The sequence below is a fragment of the Orcinus orca genome, chromosome 5 (genome assembly GCF_937001465.1).
Source record: "Orcinus orca chromosome 5, mOrcOrc1.1, whole genome shotgun sequence".
NCBI classification, from domain to species: Eukaryota; Metazoa; Chordata; class Mammalia; order Artiodactyla; family Delphinidae; genus Orcinus; species Orcinus orca.
This window is the reverse complement of record NC_064563.1, coordinates 144,840,565-144,866,882: the sequence shown is the minus strand read 5'-3', so window position 1 is coordinate 144,866,882 and position 26,318 is coordinate 144,840,565. Positions and strand designations below refer to the sequence as shown.

Below are 26,318 nucleotides of genomic sequence, written 5' to 3'. Positions count from 1 at the left end.
TCCAAGATCAAGGTGTCAGCTGGGCTGGTTTCTCCTGCAGCCCCTCTCCTTGGCTTGCAGACGTCAGCCCTCTTGCTGCCCCTTCACGCGCTCATCCCTCTGTGCACGGGCTCCCCAGTGTCTCTCTGTGTACCCTCATCTCTTCCTTTTGAAAGGACACCAGTCAGATGGGATTAGGGCCACCCTGACAGCCTCATTTTATTACTCTTCAGAGGCCCTGTATCTCCAAATGCAGTCACGTTCTGAGGTTACTGGGGGTCAGGGCTTCAACGTATGGATCTTGGGGACACAGTTCAGCTCCTAACAGGGGCCAGGCCAGCACAGTGCGGGGGTGAGGCCCTGAGACCCTGCAGACGACGCAGTTTCGATCCGAGACCCCGTGGGCACGGGAACACTGACATCCAGATCCAGGGTAGGAGGAGATGGCGGTGAAGACGGATTGGACACCTGGTTGAGTGTGTGCATCTCAGTCTATTCAAATAAACTGTCCAAACCAAATAAACTGAGGCCTGAATACAAAGGCTCAACAGATTAGGACAGACTCATAAACAAGTGTCACTCTCACCGTCATCATCACCAGCTGCCCTGATGTCCTCACCACCAGAGCCCAGCAGGAGAGGGGATACTGCTCCAGGCTCCACGGGAGGAGGCTGGATGCAGGGCCCTCGTGGAGTGGGGGGCAGGAGTGAGGGTCAGCACAGGCCTGCACGGGACCCAACAGCAGTCATGGGAACCTTCCCATCCTGGCTTGAAGGCGGGTCGGGAGCCCAGTCCCAAGCCAGAAGAGAAGGGAGCTTGAGCGGTCCAGTTACGGAAGCTGGCCACCCTGATGGAGGACAGAAGGGCCGTCCCAGGAAAACTCCCTACTCGAGTGCCTGGGCGATGCCGCTTTCATCCGGGCACCCAGCTCAGATGCCTCCTGCTGTGCGCTCGGCAGGGCCTCCAGCACCCACAGGGGCGTCTCCAGCACCTTGCTCCCCGCCGGCCTCCTCCGGCCTCTGCTTTCCACTGGAAGCCAACCCACCTCCCCACGACACACACAGGCGGAAAAAGGGGAGCAGATGCCGCCCTGACTTCTGAGACTGTCTCGTGAAAAAGTGGGCACTGCTAAAACCGAAGGGGTGTAACTCCTACAGGCTAGTTGGAAAGAGGGGTAAGTATGCGCACCCAGGCACCGCCTGGCAACCGCCGCTGCGAGTTGATATTTATGGTTTAGATAAAGCTTTCAATTGTCTAATTCTATTCTGGGACTGCTCTGGCGGAGAAGCTTATTAAAGAAGGCGGCCGGTCCATTCTCCAGAAGGCCAAGTGTCAGGGACAGACTGGCGCGTGAACAAATGAATGGCTATTTTCTGAGCATCTGTGCTTTCCCAAGAGCTGGCCTGAGGACCAGACACATTGGCTCCGTTCAGCAATGGGCAGTTTCTCTTGAACCAACCAGGTCCACCGTCCCTTACAAGGCTCCTGAATTCTCACAGACTAGTGAGATTTTTGGATAAACTGCCCCATCAAGGAAAATATATCTGAGTATTCAACCCCTGTATGTGTGTCTATCCATAACTTATGTGCTAAGAGGCAGCTTGGGGAAGTGGTTCAGAGCACACGGTCTGGGACCAGCTCACTCATTTTGAAATCCTGGCTCTGGCCTCATGCAGTGTGTTGCCTCAACACTGTGACCGTCTGCGCCTCTGCTTACTCATCTGTAAAATGGGGACAGTGGAGGGTAACCTTTCATCTTCCCAAATGTCAATAAGTAGCTCCGGCAAACCAACCATAAGGTACAACTTATCTCTAGGTTGTTATTTTTCTTAAACAGCTGAAATCCTCTGGAAGATTTTTACCCAGGTAGAAAATTCAGTTTCCAGGTCAAGGGTTCAAAACTATTTTTATAGGTAGCAAACTTATATCATTTTTGGTAGTAGAAACCAAATCATGATGGAGACACTTAAAGATATCATCTTCAAAGGACTCTCCAAAGCAGGAGTTTCTGTCGAAAAGCTGCTTCCAGCTCAGGGTTGAAATATCGCCTTAAGGACTTCCCTGGTGGCACAGTGGTTAAGACTCCACCTGCCAATGCAGGGTACATGTGTTCGAGCCCTAGTCCAGGAAGATCCCACACGCCCCGGAGCAACTAAGTCTGTGCGCCACAACTACTGAGCCTGCGCTCTAGAGCCCACGAGCCACAACTGCTGAGCCTGCGAGCCACAACTACTGAAGCCCGTGCGACAAGAGCCCGAGCTCTGCAACAAGAGAAGCCACCACAGTGAGAAGACCGCCCACAGCAATGAAGAGTAGCCCCTGCTCGCCTCAACTACAGAAAGCCCTCTTGCAGCAACGAAGACGCAACACAGCCAAAAAAAAAAAAAAAAAAAAGACTAAACAAAATAAATTTTAAAAAATAGGGCTTCCCTGGCGGCGCAGTGATTGAGAGTCCGCCTGCCGATGCAGGGGATGCGGGTTCATGCCCCGGTCCGGGAAGATCCCACATGCCATGGAGCGGCTGGGCCCGTGAGCCATGGCCGCTGAGCCTGCGCGTCCGGAGCCTGTGCTCCGCAACGGGAGAGGCCGCAACAGTGAGAGGCCCGCGTACTGCCAAAAAATAATAATAATAAAATAAAAAAATAAAATAAAATATCACCTTAAAGGACATGTTTTAATTATATTTATTTTTTTTAATACTTATGAAGCAGCATGTTGCTGACGGCCACTTAGAGTTGCAATAAAAGCCAGCACATCTGGAACTGTGGCTTTCTGGGAAATAAAGGCATGTAACTCATCTTCAGAGGTCTTGTCTTTAAAAACAAACCAGACCAATGATGTGCTGAAGCCTGAAAACTACGGCTCCTCTGTAAGAAGAGGAGTGTGTGCGGGAACAGAGGCTGTGCTCATACGGCTGCAGAACCTGCTCAATGCTGGAGACTTCTGCCCTGGACAATCTCGAGAGAGGGGCACCTGCATGCGCTGGATCCACTTTCTTAGAGGCACACCGTCCTCTCTTTTCTCCACCTTGCTGTCCTCACTTGAAGCTTTTAAAGGGCATCCTCGTTTCTTTGCAGCTGCCTCACAGTCCATGGGACAGATGTGCCACGGTTCACACCCCCAGTCCCCTTCCCATGAGCATCTGGGTCGTTTCCAATCGTTTGGTATTACAAGTAAGACTCCAAAGAATAGCCTTGTGAATTACTTTTCATACTTTGGCCCAATGTACCTTTCGTGTAAATTCCTAGGAGTGGCTTTCCCAGCCAAAGGCTAAATGCATATGAATTTGCCCAGACATTTCTAAACTCCCCTCCATAGTCTCTGTAGGATGGGATAATATTTTAATAGAAATTTCTCTTGTCATACAAATGCCTTCAAACAAGCTCTGTAAATTGCTCTTCCCCCTGCTTTAATGAAATCTTGGCCAAAGCTATATTTTTCTAACAGCTTTGTGGCAATAAATTTATTTTTAGGTATTATGAGTCCCATCCTGTTTAACGTCAAAGCTTCTTTCTGGCATCCAATATAATGGGCCCGCCTGAGGCTCAGAGAGACAGAGGGCAAGGGGAGGTACGGTTGGATTTATTTCTATTTCCCCACCTCGATCACAATGATGCCCCAGATTTCTCCAGGACTGAAACAAGGGGGAGTGGAAAGGTAAGAGGCGGCAACTTTGTTATCTGACTTCATGGCGGGTAGATTCTGGATGTGGCTGATGGCTACATGCAGGGGGCTCCTTAGAACCACTGTCTCTTCCTTCCCATCCCCACCATGGATGGCTCCCACCTGCAGCTTCCTGCAGTGGGCAGAAACCACTGCTAGTCAGTTGGCCCTTACTACTCCCTCCTTAGTCTCTAGCACCTGACAGTCCAACCCAGGGGTCAGCCAACTTTTTCGTATAAAGCCAGATGGTCAGGATCTTAGACCTTGGCAAATGGTGTCTGTCTCATGCACTCAACTCCGTCACTGCAGCATGAAAGCAGCCCCAGATGACATGTGAACAAATCATATGGCCGTGTTCCAATAAAACCTTATTAAGGAGACCGGCAGACGTGGCCCACAGGCCTTAGCTGGCTGAGCTCTGGTCTATACCCCATACAAACTCCCCCTGGTGGTCCTCTCTGGTGGGGTTCCTTCTGTGGCGACCAAAGCCTAGATTGCTGTAACAGGGACACACCTTGATCACTGGAAATAAGCACCTTGTCCATAACAGCAACAAAGACGGTAGTGACAAGATTTTTAGACGTGTTCTTCTCTTCTTTGGAGAGTTCAAGGAGAAGAAGGACAAATTGCTCTAAACTATTTTTAAATTATTATTAAGCTATTATTTCCCCCCCAAAGATATGATGATGCATCATTTGGAATGCTTTTGGCTGCAAGTAAACAGAAAACTATAGGTTTAGAGTAGCCCAAACAAGTAGGGGTTTATTTTTCTCCATATCACGAAGTCTCTTGAGAAAGTTGGTATTAGATAAACATCTCAGGGAAAGTCAGTGTCAGATCTCTGCTGTTCCCCCTGACCTACTGTTCAAGGTCAGAAGTTGGTTGCCCCTGTGGAAGGCGTTGCATTTGCATCAAACACAGGAGGGAGGAGAAATTATAATCCCAGCCACACCTGCCACCTTTATCAGGAAAACATACACTTTCCCTGAAATCCCTCAGGAGACCCCATTTAGATCCCATTGTCCACAGCTGTGTCCTTAGTCGCAAAGAATGCTCCAGTGAACAGATTCAGGCTGGAGAGAAGAGACTGGGGAAAGTGTTTTAGTTTGATCACTCAACTGAAAATATCTGTCACAGGTCAGGTAACAGAATCATTACCATTGCCATGTTTCAAAAACTAGACATGGACACACATAATGAGAACATACTCCATACCCTGTGTACACACAGCCTTGAACTTCCAATCAGCCTTGTCATGTTTCTCTTTTAAATACAAAAAGACAGCCACAATCACCACTGTTTGAGAAAAGCCTCTAGGTGATATGCAGAGACCATGACAAACACCCTGAGGAAAGGAATTCAGAATATAAGGCAGGAAGCTGAAAGAAAACTTCAAAAAAAAATCCTAATTTTCTCAGAGTAATAGAAGAAAAAACTTCAAAAAAAAATCATAATTTTCTCAGAGTAATTTTCTCAGAGTAATAGAAAATCATAATTTTCTCAGAGTAATATGCAACTTTGAAACAAGAATAAGGCACAATCAAAGGAGAAACATTCAGAAGTGTTCTTGAAAATTGGAATTAAGATAGCAGAAATGAATATGGAAAGTAGAACCAAAAGACGAAGAGATGGGAAATAGGAGAGACCACACAGGATGGCCCCAGCATCTGGATAATAGGAGGTCCAAAGGAGAGAACAGTTACTAAAAAATTTCTGAGAACTGAATGTCTTCAAATTCGAGACTGAAAAGACTCACCAAGCATCCAGTGTAAAAAAAAAAAAAAAAAAAAGACATCATCATGAAGTTTCAGAATACCAGGTCTAATAATAACACATTTACAATATCTCATGTATAGTTCATATACAGTTCATAGACAAAAATCAGAAATCACAATGGCACTGGGCTTATCAACAGCATCAAGGCAGATGACAATGTAAAAATAGCTTCAAGACTGAGGGTACCCTACATAGAAAACCCTAAAGTCTCCACCAAAAAAACTATTAGAACTAATAAATGAATTCATCAGAGTTGCAGTATACAAGATTAATATTCGGTTATCTGTTGCTCTTCTATATAGTAATAATGAACTATCAGAAAGAGAAAGCTTTAAAATCACATCAAAAAGAATAAAATACCTAGGAACAAACTTAACCTTACCTTCAGACTTAGTACTCTGAAAACTATAAATATTGATGAAAGAAACTGAAGACGATACTAAGAAATGTAAAGATATCTTGTGCTCTTGGAGTGGAAGAATTAATATTGTTAAAATGGCCGTACTACCCAAAGCAATCTACAGATTTAATGCAATCTCCATCAAAACACCCATGGCATTTTTCACAGAACTAGGACAAATAATCCTAAAATTCATATGGAACCAGAAAAGACCCTGAATTGCCAAAGCAATCCTGAGAAAGAAGAACAAAGCTGGAGGTATCACCCTCCCAGACTTCAGACTATACTACAAAGCTACAGGAATAAAAACAGCATGGTACAGACACAAAAACAGACACATAGATCAATGGAACAGAATAGAGAGCCAGAAATAAACCCACACCCTATGGTCAATTAATCTATAACAAAGGAGGCAAGAAAATACAATGGAGAAAAGACAGCCTCTTTAACAAGTGGTGTTGGGAAAACTGGACAGCTACATGTAAAACAATGAAATTAGAACATTTTCTCCTACCATATACAAAAATAAAGTCAAAATCGTTTAAAGACTTAAATGTAAGACCTAAAACCATAAAACTCCTAGAAGAGAACACGGGCAAAACACTCTTTGACATAAATCGTAGCAATATTTTTTTGGCTCTGTTTCCTAAGGCAAAAATGTAAACAAATGGGGCCTAATTAAACTTAAAAGCTTTTGCACAGCAAAGGAAACCACTGAGAAAATGAAAAGTCAACCCTTGGGATGGGAGAAAATGTTTGCAAATGATATGACTGACAATGGATAATATCCAAAATATATAAACAGCTCATACAACACAATATGAAAAAAACCAACCCAACCAAAAAATTGGAAGAAGACTTGAATAGAAATTTTTCCATAGAAGTGATGTAGATGGCCAATAGGCACATGAAAAGATGCTCAACATCATTAATCATCAGAGGAACACAAATCAAAACCACAATGAGATATCAACTCATACCTGCTAGAATAGCCATTATCAAAAAGTCTACAAATAACAAACACCGGTGAGGATGAGGAGAAAAGGAAACCCTCCTGCACTGTTGGTGGAAATGTAAATTGGTGAAGTCACTATGGAAAACAGTATGGAGGTTCCGCAGAAAACTAAAAATAGAATTGTCATATGATCCAGCCATTCCACTCCTGAGTATATAGCCAAAGAATAAGAAAACACATGCACCCCAATGTTCATAGCAGCCCTATTTACAATAGCCAAAATATGGAAGCAAGCCAACTGTCCATCAATAGTAATGGATAAAGAAGATGTAGTAAGTGTATATACAGTTGGAGAGAGGAAAGGGGGAGGGGCAAGATCGGGCTAGGGGATTAAGAGATACAAACTACTATGAACAAAATAGATAAGCAACAGGATATATTGTACAGCACCGGGAATTATAGCCATTCTCTTGTAGTAACTTTTAACGGAGTGTAATCTATAAAAGTACTGAATCACTATGCTGTACATCTGAAACTAATTCAGTATTGTAAATCAAGTATACTTCAATAATAAAGAAAAACGTCTCTGAGGGATACATCAAGGTGCTGTTGGCCAGAGGAGCCGGGACTGCCCGGCTCCTGTGTCTCCACTCCCCCTTGGGTGGGGATCGGAGGTGGTTCTGACTGAAGGACCAGCAGGAAACGGGAAGAGGGTCCCAGTGACCACTGGCTGTGCTGACCCCCAGGATCCCCCCACAGAGCTCTGGTGAAGCTCGGCTGGGGCATGAGCTCGGATTTGAGTTTCAGCAGGTCCCTGCCTCCCCAGAAGTCTGAACACAAAATACTGGGATTTCTCAGTTCTCCGGCCAGCCTCACGGTTCATAAACCCAGGACAACAAGGCGTGCGTTCGAAGACACAGAGATGAGCAGGCAAGTGAAGTACCTGCTCAGACGTGGAGAGGAAGGTGAGGACTCCGCCCCGACCGCCAGCCCAGCCCGAACGGGCACTGCAGCATCTCCTATTTGGGTGAAGCAACCAGGGAGGTGGGGAAACAGAAGTCACCCACATCCTACAGGGTAAATGAGCGAAAACGTACACACGCTTCCTGATCAAAGGACAACAAAAAATCTCTTACATATTTTTGAAATTTGTGTCTACTGAAGAATCGATGTGCTGGAGACGCTAAGCAAACTATTAGGTAGTGAATTCTTACGCACACATGGGAGCGACGCTTGGGTGAACGTGGTTACGGATTAGATGACACGTCAGTGTCCCCGGATCAGGAACTTGGCAGTTTTGTGTCCTCTGCATCCCTGCTCTTCTACATCACAAGGCGCCAGCCACTCAAAAGGTTTTGAAAATCCTTATGTTCACAGCATTCGATTTTCAAAGGAGGTTTTGTGGTTGTTTTTAACCTCAAACGAAATCTCTCTCTGCCCCCCAACCATGTTCTCCCAGTGCTTACACATCACATCCTCCTTTTCCAGAAAGAAGTTCAAAGTACACGCAGCAATGAGAGGCTCGCTCCGGACTGACTCACAGATGCTTTCGTGAGTTAGATTCTAGAACACTCCAGGAAGTTAGGATTTTAAAGCAGAGCTTTAAAACCGCTTTGTGACTCGTGGGCCCAAACGATGCTCTCAAATACATTCAGCAGTAGAGAGTAATCATTCTTTTATGCCTCAAATGTTAGCCCAGCCTGGGCCAGCCATGGCTCCAGGCAGGAGGGATGCCGTGGCCGCCGTACATTGCGCTGATGGCGATAATTCTGTGCCCCTGACCCTAAAGTCTCCTGGGACGCTGCCTGCCGGCTTCTCTCGCCAGCAGCTGCAGGACCACAAACCTGCCCCCGTTAGCCCTCACCCAGGGCCAACTGGAGTGGATAATGAATGTCCAGCTCCTTTGCCCTTCAGCTGGAACAGCTGAGTCTAGGTGACACATTCCCTCTCAGAGATCCCAGGGGACTGAGCCCACTGCCCACGCCTGCAACCTTTTCCTCACCCACACTTCCCCTCCCCTCACTGCCCCATCCCCTTCCAAGTGAACGGTCCAACTCACATGCTCATCTCAGTCTGTTTCTGGGGAAACCCAAACCAAGACACAAGTCTAAGTGGTCTCCTGCACCGCACCGCCCCTGGCACCCCGAGTTTAACTTTCCTTCCTTATTCAGAAACTCTCCCTGACAACCATACTTAACTCCCCTCCCCCAACTCCTCACACCCTGCACACACGTGACCTAGAAGCATGTAGCATAATGTTTTCATACTTTGCAAGGCCTTGGTTCTAATAACGTCGAACCTCAAAGCACAATTTTAAAGCAGATGAATAAGGAACTGCTCCAAAGGCCGGGCATGTCGGAGCGGCTCCCCGTGGCCCACGGTGCTGGTGCTGTCTGCCCTCCTGGTACAGGCTTTGCTGCCTGGCTTCATCCTGGAACACGGGTCCCCCTTTCTAAAGGGGTCTTTACCCACGCCCGTCACCAGGCTGTACGGTCTCTCGGTACCCATCAAAAATTCTGTTTACTTGCTTTACAATCTGTCTTCCCAAGAAGCACGCAGGTTCTAGAAAAGCAAAGGCCATCTTCGTCTAGTTGACTGTTGCATCCCTGGGCTCAGGATAGGGCCTGGCATACAGCAGGTGCTTAATAAATACACAGAATGAAGGAATAAAGCATGCTCATCCTTTGAGTCTAGTTCAAAATTCTTTCACCTCTTTAATCCCCAATCACTCGAGTTAGAAGTGCCTTACTGCATCTGGCAAGGAGAACCACGGCATTGGAACAAGACAGGATTGCAAAGATCCGGAGACCCACAGGTGTGAGCCTGCTGCCACTCCCCACTGGTGCCCACACAGATGCTTCTGACGGACAGCCTCCCTCCCTGCTCTGGGCAGGATTTCAGATCCCTGGTACTGCTGACATTTGGGAACAGGTCATCTTCTGTTGGGTGAGGGGCTCTGTCCTGTGCATTGTAGGATGTCAAGCAGCATCTCTGGCCTCCAGCCACCAGATGCCAGTGGTACCACCCAAACTGTGACACCAAGAACGTCTCCAGAGAGAGCCCAATGTAACCTGGAGAACACGATTTCCCTGGATCGGGAACCACTGACTTAGACTTACGTGCTACCCCTAGGATAAAGCTCTATACCCACCCCCTCTTGAGAGGGCTAAAAGCCGAGAACCCAACACTCACATTTCCTTTTTGCTTTAGTGAAAATGACCACTGTCCCGCTAAAGACGGGAGGTGGCGAAACAAACGTAAGTGGAACCATCTGTCACAACTTCTAACCTGTACTCCATGAATGCCCTGCTGGTAGCACCCATCCACAAACAAATGGTTACGTGTCAGCAATAAGGTAACCACAGGATGGGGGAGGAAGCCCTGGAAACTCTGAGCGCAAGCAAACTTTCCAGCGCAGAACACGGGATGGCCGCTGAATCTAATCATTTAAAATACGGCTCTTGTACGTGTATGTCTTTTAAACTTTCCTTTTCCAAGTAATTCATTTTCATTGATTTACAACGGACTGATCGGGACAGACTGGAAATTTAAAAAGGATACAGTCAGCACAGAGACTTTGAACAGCACGGCCCTAGAGCTCTTGCTCTGGAGAATGCGCACTCCACCTTTCCAACCTGCCAAGTGCAAGGAAGCTTCCGGAACCCAGTCTGCTACAGGTAGAGATTTCCTAAATGGGCAGAGTTAACACTTAATCAGACAACAGCCTTTAGGAAGATGAAAGAACCTACCGATTCCGTTCAGGAAACCACCCAGCAGAGGAGACTCTGGCTTCTTCGTGGCCTCCCCTCCAAATAGTGTCCAAGGGATGGGGCCAGGCTTGTTGCTTAAGTGGCGGACGGAGTTGAGAGACGTGATAAAATGCAGATTCTCAGGCCCCGGTGCAGGCTCTCTCGCCCTGTCAGTCTGGCCTGGGTCTTGGGAATCTGTATTTGTAACCAACCCTACAAGGCGTGCTTAGTCCTCCCTGCAGCCCCCTGGTTGGCGGAGCAAGGACTCCAGTTCTGCCCTTGGAGGCAGCAGCACCCAGCCTCCCCCAGCTCCCCAGGGCCTGAACCAGATTCTGCATCTTAACAGACCCCCGGGGGACGCACCTGCAGGCAGCTGCTGAAAATTAGGGCTATAGGAAGCTCTCCCCAACAAAACGGATTATAATCACTGAGTGTCAGAGCTTCTAGGAAGCGTCTCAGGTTACCCAGTGAAATCCCCTGTTTACAGACGAGGAAACTGAGGCCCCCGAAAGGCTGAAGAACTTGCTCGCCCACATCAATATTTGGCAAGCAGCCCATCTGGGATGAGCAGCAGAAATGCCTAATTCCCAAAGGCTGTGACAAATGTGCAGACCTGCCTGCTCCTTGGTGGCCTGTCTGATTGGGAAAAGCTAATGAATTTCCCCAGGAGGCAGCTCGATGTGTGGGGCTTGGAGTCCACACCCACCTTCACCAAGCAGCAGCTTCCCTTCTGGCAATGTATCCTGCCCTGAAAGGGGGTCAGACCTGATTATCCCACCCTCCCTAGGCTACCTGGAAAACTTTTTGATTCCGCGCTTTCCACCCTTTTTCCCCACAGTGCCCCCTTCTGAGGGGGCTGCCTTGTGGGTGGTCCTCTTGGGTTTCTGGCAGGGGGTTTGCAGGGCAGACAAACTGAAGTCGTTCTCAGCCCACTGCCAAGAAGTGCATTTATCCAGCAGGGGGCTGGGGAGGGCTGGAGGTGCGCAGGCTCCTTAGGAGGGCCGGGTGTAAACCCTCCTCCCCTGTGTCCTCAGTCTAGTGGGAAATGGAGGGAGAGGTTTTCCACTGCCCTTTATGGCTCCTGGGCACGATGAAGCCGGCCCAGGGCATCACCCTTTACCCCGCAGACAGTCCTCTTCATCTTTCTAAAATGGCAGGGCTGAGACTGTGTGTTTCTAGGTACTGGAATATGATGCGCCGTATAATAAACCTAGGAAACGTCCAACCTGAGACCTGTGCGGGGTAGCAAGCATTCACTCAGAAACAAACCTACGCGTCTTGTTTCCTTCCTGTGGTGATGTCGGCTCTCCAAGAGTCTCTTCACCTCTTCGAGAATTCCAAGAGCAAAAAAGCGACTTTTTGATTGAGTAGCGATAGGCAAAAAAAACAAATAGTCCAGGAGAGGATGAAGGGGGGGGCCACATGACAGCCAGTCCAACCAGGCATCACACACACATTCTCCACAGCCCGGGAAACTGGCCCAGAATATGGGACACACACCCTAACTCACACCATACCCCTCAGTATCCATGCACGAGGCACAGAAGCCGAGGTGGGCCGTCCACCTGCCTCACAGGTGGGTTCTGTTTTCCAGGTGGTATCCGTTGTCACTAACAAACAATGAGGTCCACTGTCAACATTCAGCCTGAGCTGGGCAAGGAGAACAGAGTGAGTGCAAAGGAGGAACCTGTGACAGATGGCAGGGGAGCCAAGTGTAAGCAGAAAGCCCATTGTTAGTCCTAAAAGGAGGCTCTTAGGCTCCAGAGAGAAGCGCCTTTCTCAGCATCAGACGGGACCCAACGCCCACCCCTGCTGCCCTCTGCCTGGGGCTGGGGCGAGAGTCCGCAGCCACCAACCCCATCCTCAGCCCAGGTGGACCCTGAATCCAGGCTTGACCTGTTCCATTCAGTGTCTGGAATATAAAATAAACCCCAGGGCGTGCTGTCCCACACCCCAAGGAAGGTAAATGCCGCCTCTGAGTTCCTCTCCTCAGGCCTGACCCAGCCCACCGTGGAGGAGAAATCCCTCTCGCCATGGCTCACCTCGACCTTTCCCTTTTGGTTTTAGTTAGAACGGGGTCAGCGATCATTCTAGGAGGAAACAGGAAGCCCAGAGGAGGTCAAGCCACCTACCAACAACAAAGGAAGTCAGGCAGAAGAGTCTAGAAAACGCTGGAGATGCTTGAGGGGAAAAGGAGTGGATTTCATATCAAACAGATTCCATTGAAAAGGGGTGACAGATGCCTTACAAAGTCTTTAAAACATGAAACACAGCTTTCAACATGAGTATTTGTGAGTCATCCGTATTTAAATACCAGTGATCTGAGCTTGTCTAAGTGGGCTTTTCCCAGGTTATGCAATAATTACAGCAATTCTAGAATTAATGCAACACGACAAAAGACATTTAAAAAATTTAAGCGATTACTCTTTAGTGAGGAGACTGATACCGAAATACAGAAAATAACCCAAACCCTGCCCTCCCCTCCCCTCCCCTCCCCGCCCCCCTCCCCCTGCCCTGTTCCCAGCACAATATCTTGTCACAGACTCTGTGTCGACACAACACCAAAACCACCATGTGCTGCTGCCTTTGATGAAAATTATACTTGAATTCCAAATTAAAATTATCGGCAATTAAAAGATGGGATAGAATGAAAGAAAAAAAATCCACAGAATGATAAACTTAGGATGAACTTGTTATGGGTTAATTGTGTCCCCCGAACCCCGCCAACAAAAAGGGATGCTAAAGCCCTAAACCCCAGTTCCCGTCTTGATAGATGTATCAAGCCACGACGAGGTCAGAATGGATCACGACGGGCCCTCATCGAAAGGCTGGTGTCCTAATAACAGGCGGCAAATTTGGACATAGAAACATGAGGCTGGGGAGAGAATGTTACAGGAAGACAGAGGAAGAGATGGGAGGGATGCAGCTACGAGCCAGGGAACACCAAGGACTGCCTGCAGCCGCGAGAAGCTGGAAGCAGCAGGAAGGATCCTCCCTCAGAGCCTTCGGAGGGAGCGCAGCCACACAGACACCGGGACTTTGGACTCCTGGCCTCCAGAACTCTGAGAGAGTATGTTTCTATTGTTTTAAGTCACCTAGTTTGTGGTCATTTATTACAGCAGCTGCAGGGAACTAAGAAGAACTTAAAAGATCTTCAACCAATGGGGAAAAGGAAGCACGGGGAGGTTGCCACCTGCCCCTCGTCAAGTATGTAATGCCACTAGGATCTGGGCCCCTGCAGTGGGTCCAGGACGCTTTCCACTACCTCCAAGTCATTCACAGATAAATAAAGATGGTTCTTTAAGAAAGAAAGTCACTGCAACTCAAACAGCAGCGTGCAGAGCGGTGAAGTGCTTAGACTGTGGACTGGGGCAGACCTGACGGATAAGCCCGCTCAGGCACTCATCCGTGTGACTTGGGCCAAATGACTTGGCCTCTCTGAGCCTCAGTTTCCCCATCTGAAAACAAAGTCAAATAACCGTACGTACTTCAGCAGGTACATGCTGTTGTGAAGAGAAAATGAAGCGATCCAGGCAAGACGCTTAGCATGGTGTCCAGAACCCAATAAGCCTGAAATCAAGGTTAGCCATTAATACACAGTTGTTAACGATTTCTCAGACTCTTGTCTCTCCAAGTTGTTTGGAGCAGATTCCTTGGCCTGGCCTTTCACAGTCCTCCATAATAAAGCCTTTGATGTTGAATTACTGCTCCAAAGCTCAGGAAGGGCATCTTTCCCCCGAAAGGAGCTGGTGGGAACTGAGCTTTGACTTTCTGGCTCTTTCCATCCCAGTGGTCCATTCTTTGGTCCGTCTCAATTTTTTCCATCAAATTTCTTCTTGCTGACCCTTTTTCAGCCTCCCCTGCAGTGAGCTTCATGGAATTTGAGGACACTGGGTGGCTTATTCTGAAAAGGACACACTTTTAAATTGTATACGACAGATACATATCTTCAATCCAAAATCTTCTAGATAACTGTGTACTAAGAAGCAAGTAAGCCCACGCGCCATGATTAAAATGTGAGTCCCCCAAATAATTCGTTAGCTCTTCACATACCTTCCAATGTTTAAATCCAAGACGCATTTTGCTGTTTTATCTCTATTAGTGGAGATGACAGAAAATCTTTCAACAGAAACCCCAAAAGACTTTTTGAAGCCATGACCAGGTATATAGCCTCAGACCTTCAGCTTCTTCAGTTGGATGTATTGTGTTAGCGTGGAAGTCTTTTAAAAAAAAAATAATGGAAACTGCTGTAATTGTAATCACTTTAGAACACCATTATTATTATTAATAAGACCAAATTACATGGTTCAAGCAGCTGTTGGTTCTCCACTGTTAGAGAGAAGTCACAGAATGGTGTCAGAGCCTCGGCACTCATCTCCATGCCAACGTGAGGCTGCTCACACACGGCCCTCCGGGCGCATGACTGCAATGTCTTGAAGGGTGTCAGGCAGAATGAGGGACCCCTGTTCTTGATTAAAGCATTCAGGGAATGAGCACATTTCCACCAGTTGCCTTTCCCATGGGAGAGCAGGGATGGTGGGGCTCTGGTTCCTGTTGAATCTTCCCACATGGTCGCTCCTATGCACACCTGGATCCAATTATTCATGAAGCTGAGCCTTGAGCTTTGCCTGCAAGGAAGGGGACTCGATGGAGGGAACGGCAGGGACTGGGAGAGTCCAGTTTGTGTCACGTGTTAAGTTCCTAATACCTTGGGGTGTACGGTTCAGGGATCTCTGGCTGAAAAGAGTGACAGGAGGCCAAAAACCAAAGAAAAGAAGTCGGAAGGGAGGAAGGGAAGGGACCAGGTATCTGCCAGGTCATTGAGAACTTGGGTTCTGGAGTCCAGCTGCCTGGGTTCAACTTCTGGTGCTTTCCTTTTTCCTTGTCCCGTTGCCCTGGGAAAGTCACTCAACCTCTCCAAGTCTCAGCTGTCCCATCCCCTGTATCAGGGTAAGAACTTGGAGCTGTTGTGAGGATTTCCTACAGTGGCACATTAGGCACACGGCGCAGTGCTAGCCACGAGGGGAGCCCTCCACACTAGCTATGACTATTATTTAATTTTCAAAAAATTCTTGATTATTTACTGCTTGAATGTACAATTCCATTTTTCTCTCCACCTGAGAAAGTTTTCTTTTAGGCTTCAGAGAATTAGCAGAGAACATATGCGTGACTCTCGGCGATTAACAGAGCAGGAAAAAACTTCCTTCAAGTTCAGAAGTCCCCCCCACGGCTGCCCCCTCTTGCCTGCTGCAAATACCTGACTGGTGGTCGGAGATGTTTCAGGGGGAGGTAGGCAAGCAATGAGTTCTGATGCACTCGTCATTAACACCTAAGAGTTTACAGTAGGCATCTGGAAAGTGCACACGTGAATTCTGCTATAAAGCAGCTTATTACTAAATCAGGCCAAGAAGGAGGCACAGAATATTTCACTTCCCATCAAGTGTAAAAATTAAATCCGGATTGTTTAAAACAGCCCTCCCCGGAAACATGCGAATGTGTAACTGAGAACTAACCTTGAATGAGCTATTTCCTTGGCCAAGGTAAAGATATCAGCATAAGATACTCAATACATTCTTGTTAATTCATTACACTTCATTATTTTAGAGTAAAGGTCATCGGATTAATTAATAAAGACAAACTATTATTTAGAAAAGTTGTTTTGTTTGTTTGTTTGCAAGCCCAAGAGAAATATTTTCTCGTTCTTCTAGATGCTTTTTTTCCTTCCCCTCCTCTCTGGACCCAAACTGCCCAAATTTACTTTACTTTAGTTGAGAGAATTCCCTTCCACTTAAAACATCAAGGCACACATTTCCCAAGTGGTGAATGATTTAAGGCCTGTTCCAAAAGATTATCCTTGGGCCACAAAAAGAGGTTCACACTATCTCATGAAATCTTGGGAAAAAGTGAAATGTACCAGATTCTCACACCAGCGCGTGTTCTCACGTGGTGGCTTTTATCAGCTCCAACCTCTTGTCAAGTTAAGCTTCCTCAGCTGACTCTCCACACACCCCCGGCCCTCCCCCTGCTCTCCAGCCACCATCCACCAGAGGAGAGGCCAAAGACAGCGCTTAGATGAAAGGCAACTAGAATCAAAGTTTTGAGCCGAAATACATTTTTGAAGGCTTTTCTTTTTTAAACTAATTAAACAAGTATAGAAGTTATTCAGTAGAGTTTCTTTTTTTAAAGAGATTAGCATGGCATGTCTTTCCTCTTAAGAAAGTCTTGAATAATTTAATTAGAATTACACCAAAGTCATGAGTATGTGCTATTTATGGGGGAATCATGGCTGAATTAAAACCCAAATGACAATGTTAAAAATAAAGTATCTTCAGACACCGTATTCGATGGATAAGAAAAACTTGACTTCAACTCACAGATTAGGTAGTTTCGAAGGAAGGAGGAGGGGGCCAAACCAACTCCTGGGATTTTGTTTTTCTTAAGATGACCGGGCCTGGGCACATTTGTTTCTTGCTACAAAAAGTGCTAATAATTGAAAATGAGGATAAGATCGCTGTTTGATTTTATTTCTATTTTGTCACTGGGAGACCTCTTGGTACCCGGAAGCCTGGCTCAGCGCATTTTTTTTTCCCCAGTCTCTTTACTGCATTTAACACGTTCCCCACACGTGTGTAGACTCTTTGATCGGCGCAGAGGGGCTAAGCAGCAGGGCCAGCCCAGAGGAAGCTGACCAGCCAACCCCGAGAGAGCAAAGTGGAGCCAGGGAAACGCTGCTCCCTCCGCGAGCAGCCAGCGAGCGAGTCTCCTTGGACAGGGTTACTCTGAGCTGAGATAAAGCAAGAATCCCTTTGAAAGGGTACTGCGCCTTTGGAGGCCGTCCACGAGCCTCCTTAGCGATGAGACAGCGCGGGGGTAGGGGGCGGGAATATTAACGCTAAGTGATTCCCCCGGTAACAGCAGCATCGCTCCCTGGGCCCACCGCAAGGTCTCCTCGCTGAAAAGACGTGTCGCTCGCCAGAAGGCAATCCCATTAGAGGGAAGTTACAGGTCTCTCGCCTCGCAGCCACACGGAGACGGAGAGCTTAATAAGTTCTGAAGCGCTTGCACACACCTCCGGCTGCGCCCGGGGCAGGACTGCCACCGCTCCGAGTCCCGAGTGCGCGCGCCCCGGCTCCCGGTCCGGAGCCCCTCTGCGTCCCCAAGATCTGCTCTCCGGGGACAGCTGCTGTTTTGGGGGCGACGCTAAGCTGCGTGGAGGCACAGCTGGGCGCCCCCAAGAGCCCCCCGGCTGCAGGGCGCCCGGTCCGAGCGGGCTGGCGAGCGCGCACCGACCTACCTTCTGCGGGGGCGTCCCGATCAGCATCTCCAGGTAGTAGCCGCGGCCAGAGTCCCCCTGCAGGTTATCCACCATGGCCAAGAAGTTGGCTGCACCCCCGGCGGGCTCCAGGGCGAGCGCCAGGCCGTCTGCGCGGGGCTCGGCGGGGGGTCCGGGCCCAGGGGTGGGCGCCGCCCCGCGGCTGCTGGCCGATGCCACCCGGAGAGGCAGCGTGAAGGGCGCGGGGGCCGGCGCCGGGGCCGCGCGCAGCAGCCACTGGGCCAGCAGCGGCAGCAGCAGCGCCCGGACCAGCGCGCCCATGCCCGCGGCGGGGCTCGGGGGGCGCGCCTGGCCGGGCCTGTCCCGTCCGGCGACAGCGGCTCAGCGACTCTGCGGCGCGCTGGGCTGCGGGGCAGGGCTGGGCGCGCAGCGGGGCCGGCGGCGGCGGCGGCGGACGGGAGGAGGACCGGGGAGGAGGCGCCGGAGCCGCTCCAGCCCGCGCCAAGTTAAGCAAGTTGGTCGCCGCTGCCCCCTCTGGCGGGCAGCGGCTGCCCCGCAAGGACCGGGCCCCTCCCCCCTCCCTGGCCAAGGTCAAAGCGAGGCGCGTGGTACGCCCGGGTCCACCCAGGCCTGCCCTGTTCACCCTCGCTTGTCTTGGGCCGCGCCTCTTCTCCGGGAAACTCGAGTCCCCAGTTTCCTCGGAACGCGCCCTGGCTGCCACGGCCAACGGATGTGACGAGACTCATCGGATACCAGGGGGGAAAGTTTCGGGAACGCTTAAAGGGGCAGCGAGGGCCTCAACTGGCTCCCTGGCCGCGCGCGCCCGGCTGCCCCGCCGGTGTTCCCTGGCCCCCTGGTGGCGGGGACTTCCAGGGGTGACGTGGGGGTCAGAGGGAAGCGTAGGGAAACGCAGAAAAGCCGCGAGCATCTCTAGGAGTGAAAGAGTCTGCGCCTCCCCTCGCCAAGTACGTCCCTGCAGCCCTGCAGCCGCCCGCCCCCTGGGGTCCTGCTGCTTCTCGGGGCCTCTTCTGTGCCCACCCCCTCCAGCCCCGTTCCTGCCTATCCCCCGTCCCCACTTTGGGGGCCCCTGAGTGATTTTGAAGAGGTCTGAGTGGAGGCTGGGAGAGGCAAGGGTTGCGGGAACCCGGGGAGGACGCGAGAGCTTTGGAGACTTCTCTCTAGAAATCTGGGGGAGGTAGGGGGCTTGGCTGCTGTAGCTGCACCAGCCTCGGTTCTCCCTTTGCGCCCACCGTTTGAGCCGGGGAGGTGGCGTCCGCAGCTGGCTTTGAGCCTGGGCTTCTCCGCCCACTGCTCGACCGTAATGCAGATGCGATGCTGCCAGTAGCTGCTCCTTCACCTGCCCCAGGATTCCCTCAGTCCACCCAGCAAGTTACAGTCATCATCCAAAATCAGGGCCATTGAATTTACAGCTCTGTCTCCATTCCCCGCCCCCCCCCACCGCTTCCCGCTCCCCCCGGGCTCTCCGCGGATTATCTAATTAATACTTGTTTAGCCACAGACACCGAGACCCAGAAATGCGTTCAGTAATGCGAGCCACAAGGGTTTTTATTTTATTTTAGATACGAAACGCAGGGGAGACAATTCCATAAGCTTAAAGTCCATCGATTTCTACGGAAACAAGAAGTAGAAAACTCTACCTCCTCCAGCTGAATTGCGTTGGCTGTTTTAAAAAAAAAACAAGCCCATCTTCAAACAGCGGGGAGGTTGGAGGAAAGCTTCCCTCCTCCCTGTAGCTTCCAGTTACTTCTACTCAAGATTTGATTTTTATTGCTGTCTTCCCAATTTTAGAATCAGGTCTAGCTCTGCAAGGGACCCTTATGTCAGAGATCTTCAGCAGTATTGATTTTCAGATGGCTTTAACTATAAATCACATTTCCCCAAACTATATCCCAACTATAACGAATCCCCAGCCACACAGAGAAAGGCCTGGTTGGGTCCCGTGATATAACCTAAGTTGATATTCCCCGTAAATCTGCATAGTTATCCCAGAACTATTACATTCATATATTCACATTTCAAATTCAAGGTTGTAGAAGAAGTGTAATTTTTTTCAAAAATGGTTATTTATACTCTTCAATGTCCAGTCTTGAGGGGTTTCCAAAGATATCCAGACAGTTCTCAGAAGACTGTAACCTTGTAAAAAGCCTGTGAAATTTATTAAGGACACTGACATATGGGCTACATGACATAGAAGTTGCAACATTAGAGACGTTTGCTCTAGTAATTAAACAGCACAAGAGAAGTTTTTTAAAATCCAGTCTAATTAAGGTTGGTCCTTCAGGAAACTCCAGACTCCATCTAGTATGAGTATCCATGAGCTTTTCATTTTAAGGGGGCTAGTTTAGGTTTGTGAGTAAACAAGTGCAGTAGGTATAGTCACAGAGAAACTTGTGCAGTTTTAATGGAGGGCAGAGCTGCCGCGTCAGAAAATGATGCAGGCAGAAGGGACAGCATCTGATGACCGTACCCTTTGTGGTCTCTGTTTTTATGAATGGTCTTAGAGTTCTTGGTCCCTACTCAGAACTATGGTGTTGGCTGGATTTGGGGAACAATCATTTTACCTCCCAGGTGTTTTAACTGAAATCGTATGTGGCAGTCTTCCCGTTGGCTGGCTTCGGGTTTCCTTTACAGCATCCTTGAAGGGCTTCTCCAAGAAAGAAGCCACTTTCCATGGTGCTGGTGACCCATGCAGTGGGGAGGGAGGAGGTGACCCCCTCACTCCTTGATAGCAGCCCCGCATCCTCTCCAGACTGGCCCATGCTCCCTCACCTCACCCATAGCCTCCCCTTCTCCCCCTCCCTCCCTCCAGCCTGAGCACCTCCATTTTCAGCCATACACTTCCTTGGTCCATTCAGGAAAACCAAAGCCCTACAGTGAGATGGACCCTCCCTCCTTGCAAAGAGCAAAAACCATCATCGTGTCCCTGGACAGCAGGAGGTGAGGAAGGGTCTCACCCCCCAGCCCAAGGAGCTCACCAGGGATTCCTTCCAGGAATACGAGGTGCACTTGGCCAGAAAGATTGTCATTGATGCGTATGTTGATGTTCCCTGGCTCTTAGGACTAGCTCTGAGTTCCTTTTATACCAGCAGTTCTCAGACTTTTTGGTCTCAGGCCCCCTTTACACTCTTAAAAATTGAGGACCCCAAAGAGCCTTTGTTTATGTGGATCATATCTACCAATAGTCAGCAAATGAGGAACTAGAACTGAGACATTTTAACAGTATGTAGTCATTCATGTAAAAATCATAATAACAAACCCATCACACCACAAGATCGATAACATTTTAATGAAAACTAACTTCTGAGAAAAGTTAGAAGTGACATTATTTTGCATTTTTGCAAATTCCTCTCTGCCTTAATAGGAGGCAGCTGGATTCTCATATCTGCTTCTATGGTACATTCAGTCTATTACGAAGTCTCTAGAAAATTCTACCAACAGGCAGGAGAGAATGAGCGTGAACAAGGAAATAAAAAGAGTTTTGAGCTAAAGGACCCCCTGAAGGGTCAGACCACACTTTGAGAACAGTTGTTTTGCACTAGCTTTCTATGGTTTCTATGTTTGCATCTTAAGTCCTTCTCAATATATAAAGATTCCTTTGTACCAGGCACTGTGTCAACAACTGGGCGGAAAAGGCAAGATAATAAGAGCTGGTCCTTACGTTTGAGGACTAGATGGAGGGGCGCTTTCCTTTATCCTAGCGGCGGCCCCCCCAGACTTAGCAGGAGGGGGACCCAGGCCACCTGCAGCCCAGAGGAAGCTTGTGGATTTATCTCTTCATTCCCCTGTGGCTTCATGTCCCACCTGCCCCCAGGCTCCTTCTCAGCAACTTAAGAAAGTTGAAGTTAAAGGCTCCTCTTCTCTCGCTTTTTAAACCTGTCCTGATCCTGCCTCTCTGCAGCTACTGCTTCTGATGCCCCCCCACTGGAAATGCTGCCTGCACCCCTCGTCCCAACTTCTTCCCCTCCCCCACTCACTCCTCACCTCCCACTCTGCGCCCACACATTGACAGGCTGTGTCCCTGTGGACAGTTCTCCATCCTTGTCCCTACCCACCCCCTTGACAGCATTGCACACTGGGCTCTTCATCCACGCCTGGCATTTTCAAGCCTGACTCTTCACTAGGATCACTGGGGATCCTGCCTGCGCCTTGAGGCAGAGCTCCAGAATTGCTAGTTTTCAAAGCTTCCAGGAGGATCTGGAATCTGAGCCTGGAAGAAATGAGATAAAACGTCAGATGGAAGAGGCTCAGTGCCCCCATAATCCTGAAATTTCAGTATGCATCCCTGAGGTCTTTCAAATTCAAAAAACGATTCCTTGCTGTGTTGACTGAAAAGACCTAGAAAACGTGAGCATCCCCAGTGCCTGAATTAGGGTTTCTAAATATCATTTCCCTCTATACCAGGCCTCCTTGGAGAAGGCTGACTCCAGGCTTGGAACAGAAACCCAACAAGATGACCCTGGGACATTCTGTCATACCAGAAAGTAAGGATGTTATCAAAGATTCCTGAGGTCCTATCAGGAGCTGGGGCAGAGCTGCAACAATTGAAACATCATTAAAAGTAGTAATTGCAATGGCTCAGAACACTTCAATTATGTTGAAACTTATTCGTTCATAATGTTCTTTTAAAAAGTCCATTGTTTATCTTTGAAGAATGCTGAGGAACCCAATTCATTGTTTTTAAAAACTGGCAGAGAAAGGAAAAGAATCGAGCATTTATTATTTTGACTTTCTTGTACAAACCATGCCTCAGTGGAACCAAATAACTGATGAAGGGAAATTCCTCTTTATAGAAGTATTGCAGCTAATAAGTGAAGGAATGATTGAATTAGACTGTTGTCATTTTGCAGCCCCTAAAGAATTAATGGATCTGGGCACTGAGCACACACAGCTGATAACAGCACACAGCATTCTGTGCTTCCTGATGGAAGGCCACCATGCTGCCTGTGAAATGTTCTGGTCAAAAAATCAAACCTGAATCTGATTAAGCCTCTAGACCACAGGTTGGCAAACCGTATCCTGGGAGACAGATCTGGCCTGCTGCCTGTTTTGGTTAATAAGGCTTTGTTGGAACACAGCCACACCTATTTGCTGAAGTAGTTGCAACAGAGACTGTATGGCCCTTAAAACCTAAAATATGTACTGCCTAACCCTTTATAGACAAAGTCTGCCAACCCTGCTCTAGATCACAAGGGTCCCAAGACCCTTATCAATCAACTGCGATTTAGGGACTTTATTTAGATCCCGATTTGAACATATTGAAAAAGTTACTTATGAGACAGAGACATTTGAACACTAGTTGGATGATGTGGAATTATTAACACTTTAGATGTAATAATGGCGCTGAGTGTGTGTGTGTGTGGAGTTCTCATCTAGTGGGGGCATACACTGCAGTGTTTACGAATGAAATGAGGTTTGTTTCAAAATAATATGGGTTGGTGGGGAAAGTACCAGGCAGGGTTCTCAGTGAAACAGATAATCCTAATAACTAACCCTATCCACAGGCATCATTATTATTCCCATTTTACAGATGACAACCGAGGCACAGATTCAAAATCTGAGTTCTGATTTCAGATCCTGTGCTCTTCGTCACGGGGCTTGGGCCACCCCTTTGATGTGGATTTTCTGAAGATCACAGGATGGTCGAGCTGGGAAGGACCTCCAGAGGAACACCTGCCGGGGAGAGCCTACCAACAGCGTCCACAGATCCACATCGCTCCTTTAAAAGACATATGTTGAGTGCCCGTCTGTGTCAGATGCCACATTACAGCCAGAGCCACATGGACCAATAAGACCAGACAGCCCCTTCCATCAGAGACCACAGACAGACTGTAAATATACTTCTTTTTTGGAGACACCACTCCAGCTTCTGAGTGGAGGAGAGTTGAGGGCAGTGAGCCTGGAGACGGAGACCAATTTGGAGGTCACGGCAGGAGTCCGTGAGGATGATGGCAACGGGCGCTGAAAAGGAGAGTTTAGCGTTTCGTGTTGAGAAGTTAAATCTGCACAACATAGGGTAGAAGGATGATAGGGCTCACATTAGCACACAGTATACAGACATCTGTGTTATCATGGCTTCTGTGTGCCCGAGGCTGGTGCCCGTCCAATTTCAGAGCTGAGCCACAAATCCCATCTCACCTTGATCCTCAAACAGTGGGAGGCGGGGGTGGCGGATGTCCCTGTTAATGAGGGGATGCTGAGGGACAGGAGCAATGAGCTCCCACCACATCGTGGACCCTCTTAGCTCTAACTCACATCCTCTGACTTATTCTCCGAGGTGGGCATCCTGTGCTCAGGCTGTGGAGATGGGCACCCAGGCAGGGTCGAAGGTCAGCCTGAGATCACGGCCAGTAACTAGCCAACCTGATATGAATCCGGTCCATAAACTGCCCAAGCCTATGTTCTTTTTCCTAAACCATGTTGCCTTCTTTATTTTTTTAAAATTTTATTGACATATAATTGATTTACAACTTTGTTAATTTCTGCTATACAGCAAAGTGATTCAGTTATACATATATATACATGTTTTAAAAATATTCTTTTCCATGATGGTTTATCACAGGATATTGAATATAGTTCCCTGTGCTCTACAGTAGGCCCTTGTTGTTTATCTATTCTATACATAATAGTTTGCATCTTCTAATCCCAAACTCCCAATCCTTCCCTCCCCCTCCCCTTCCCCCTCCCCCTCGGTGACCACAAGTCTGTTCTCTTTGTCTGTGAGCCTGCTTCTGTTTTGTAGATATGCTCATTTGTGTCATATTTTAGATTCCACATGTAAGTGATATCATACGGTATTTGTTTTTCTCTTTCTGACTTACTTCTCTTGGTAGGATAATCTCTAGGTCCATCCGTGTTGCTGAAAATTGTCATTATTTTGTACACTGTCTTCTTAAAATGACTCATCAGGCAGATCTTGGGACACAGGGAAGTAAGGGCTCACTTCCGACTTCCTTACACCAACCTTCCCTCATGCATTTAAAACAGGTCATGACTTTACAGAAAGCCATGTACACTTTCAGGAACACATCACTTGGATAAATAAGGCCCATCAGTATTATGTTACATCAGCTGGGTTCCACCTAGGCAAGGCTCTACCTAGAAAGGTAGGCTGCCAAACTCGTGGACGTTTCCAAATGTTTGTCCACCGCCAGCCCTGCTCTTTGAATGAGTGCGGAGGTAACAGCCAAAGGAAGGCCCAAAGACTGCGAGCCCAGAGACCTGGGATCGACTTCTGCCACAGACCACGGGAACATCCTCAGACAACTTTCTTCTGCTCTCTCAGCCTTGGTTTCTAAGGAAACACCCTCCTCCAGGGGTGTGTTTTCATCGAATCAGCATGGATGGCGCGCCCTGGAGTTGTGTATCGGCGTGGTTTTGCTTGCTTTATTAGGCTCCCATGATTCTCTTTGTTCACGCTGTAACTGCTGCAAAGCCGGGATGCAGATGCTAGTCACCTGAGAAGGCATGCATTTGGTTATGATTCCTGTGCCATGGGTGGAAACCACTGTCCTGGGCGTTTCAGTTGCCAAACCACTAAAGGATCATTTGAGAAAGGTGTATGAGTCTTGGGATTGTCTGAAACTTCCTGTTGTTAACGTCCAGAAAGCCCAGCATAAATGCTTGCAAAAAGGTGTCAGGGGCTGGGGGATTCCTGGGGACCACAGTAGGAAACCCCTGTGGTGGCAGGATAATGGTCCCCTAAAGATGTCCATGTCCTTGTCCCCAGAACCTGTGAATAAGTTACCTTGAATGACAGAAGGGACTTTGAAAACCTGATTAAATTAAGGCCCTTGAGCTTGGGCGAACAGCCTGGAGTATCCCAATTTCCCAGCTGTGGTCAGAGGGAGCCATGATTACAGAAGAACTGTCAGAAAGATGCAATGTTGCTAGCTTCGAAGAGGGAGGAGGGGGGGCCACCAGCCAAGGAATTCAGGTGACCTGAGAAAGTTGTAGAGGCGAAGGAAATATTCTCCTTCAGAGGCACCAGAAAGGAAAGCAGCCCTGTTGGCACTTTAGCCCAGCGAGATCCAAGGCAGACTCTGACCTTTAGAAGTTTAAGATAATAATAATTCATGCTGTTTTTAAGCCACCGAGTTTGTGGTCATTTGTTACAGCAGCGGTAGGAAACTCACACACCACTCTTAGGAAACTGTATCCCTTCAAACTTTAATAGCACAGAGACTGATGTTGTAGGGAAAAACACAGACATTGATGACTGTGAGTCCAAAAAAGGATTCAGGAGAGCTGGCTGGAGTATGAGTATTTCATACTCCAGCTGGCTGGAGTATGGAGTATTTCACCTATATTTTATGTTTCTATAGCGATACCTAAATTGGGCCGAAAACCTCTTTTCTAGACATTGAACAAAATACCTAAGTGCTAAGAAAGTATCGTATGATGATTTAACGGTAACATTTTTTTTTTTTCTCAGTGGTGCATGAAATAGTGGTTCTTTCCGCTGAGGTGTGTATCTTACCGTGATTAGAGTTGGTGAAATTGACA

General features: G+C 48.3%; 1 protein-coding gene and 1 long non-coding RNA gene across 2 annotated transcripts in view; one reads left to right on the top strand and one right to left on the bottom strand.

The window, feature by feature from the left end:
* The window catches only part of BACE2 (beta-secretase 2), a 94,212-nt gene extending 75,568 nt beyond the window's left edge, over positions 1 to 18,644 (bottom strand). The window contains exon 1 of the mRNA XM_004264576.4: positions 17,817 to 18,644. Within this exon, the coding sequence (XP_004264624.1) occupies positions 17,817 to 18,116 (300 nt within the window). The 5' untranslated portion in view covers positions 18,117 to 18,644. The remainder of the gene's footprint in view (positions 1 to 17,816) is intronic.
* On the top strand, positions 16,551 to 24,272 carry LOC117199287 (uncharacterized). Its single transcript, XR_004480486.2, has 3 exons — positions 16,551 to 17,849; positions 22,218 to 22,297; positions 23,388 to 24,272. It is a non-coding gene; the product is annotated as an uncharacterized LOC117199287 (long non-coding RNA).
* The last annotated feature ends 2,046 nt before the right edge of the window (positions 24,273 to 26,318 follow it).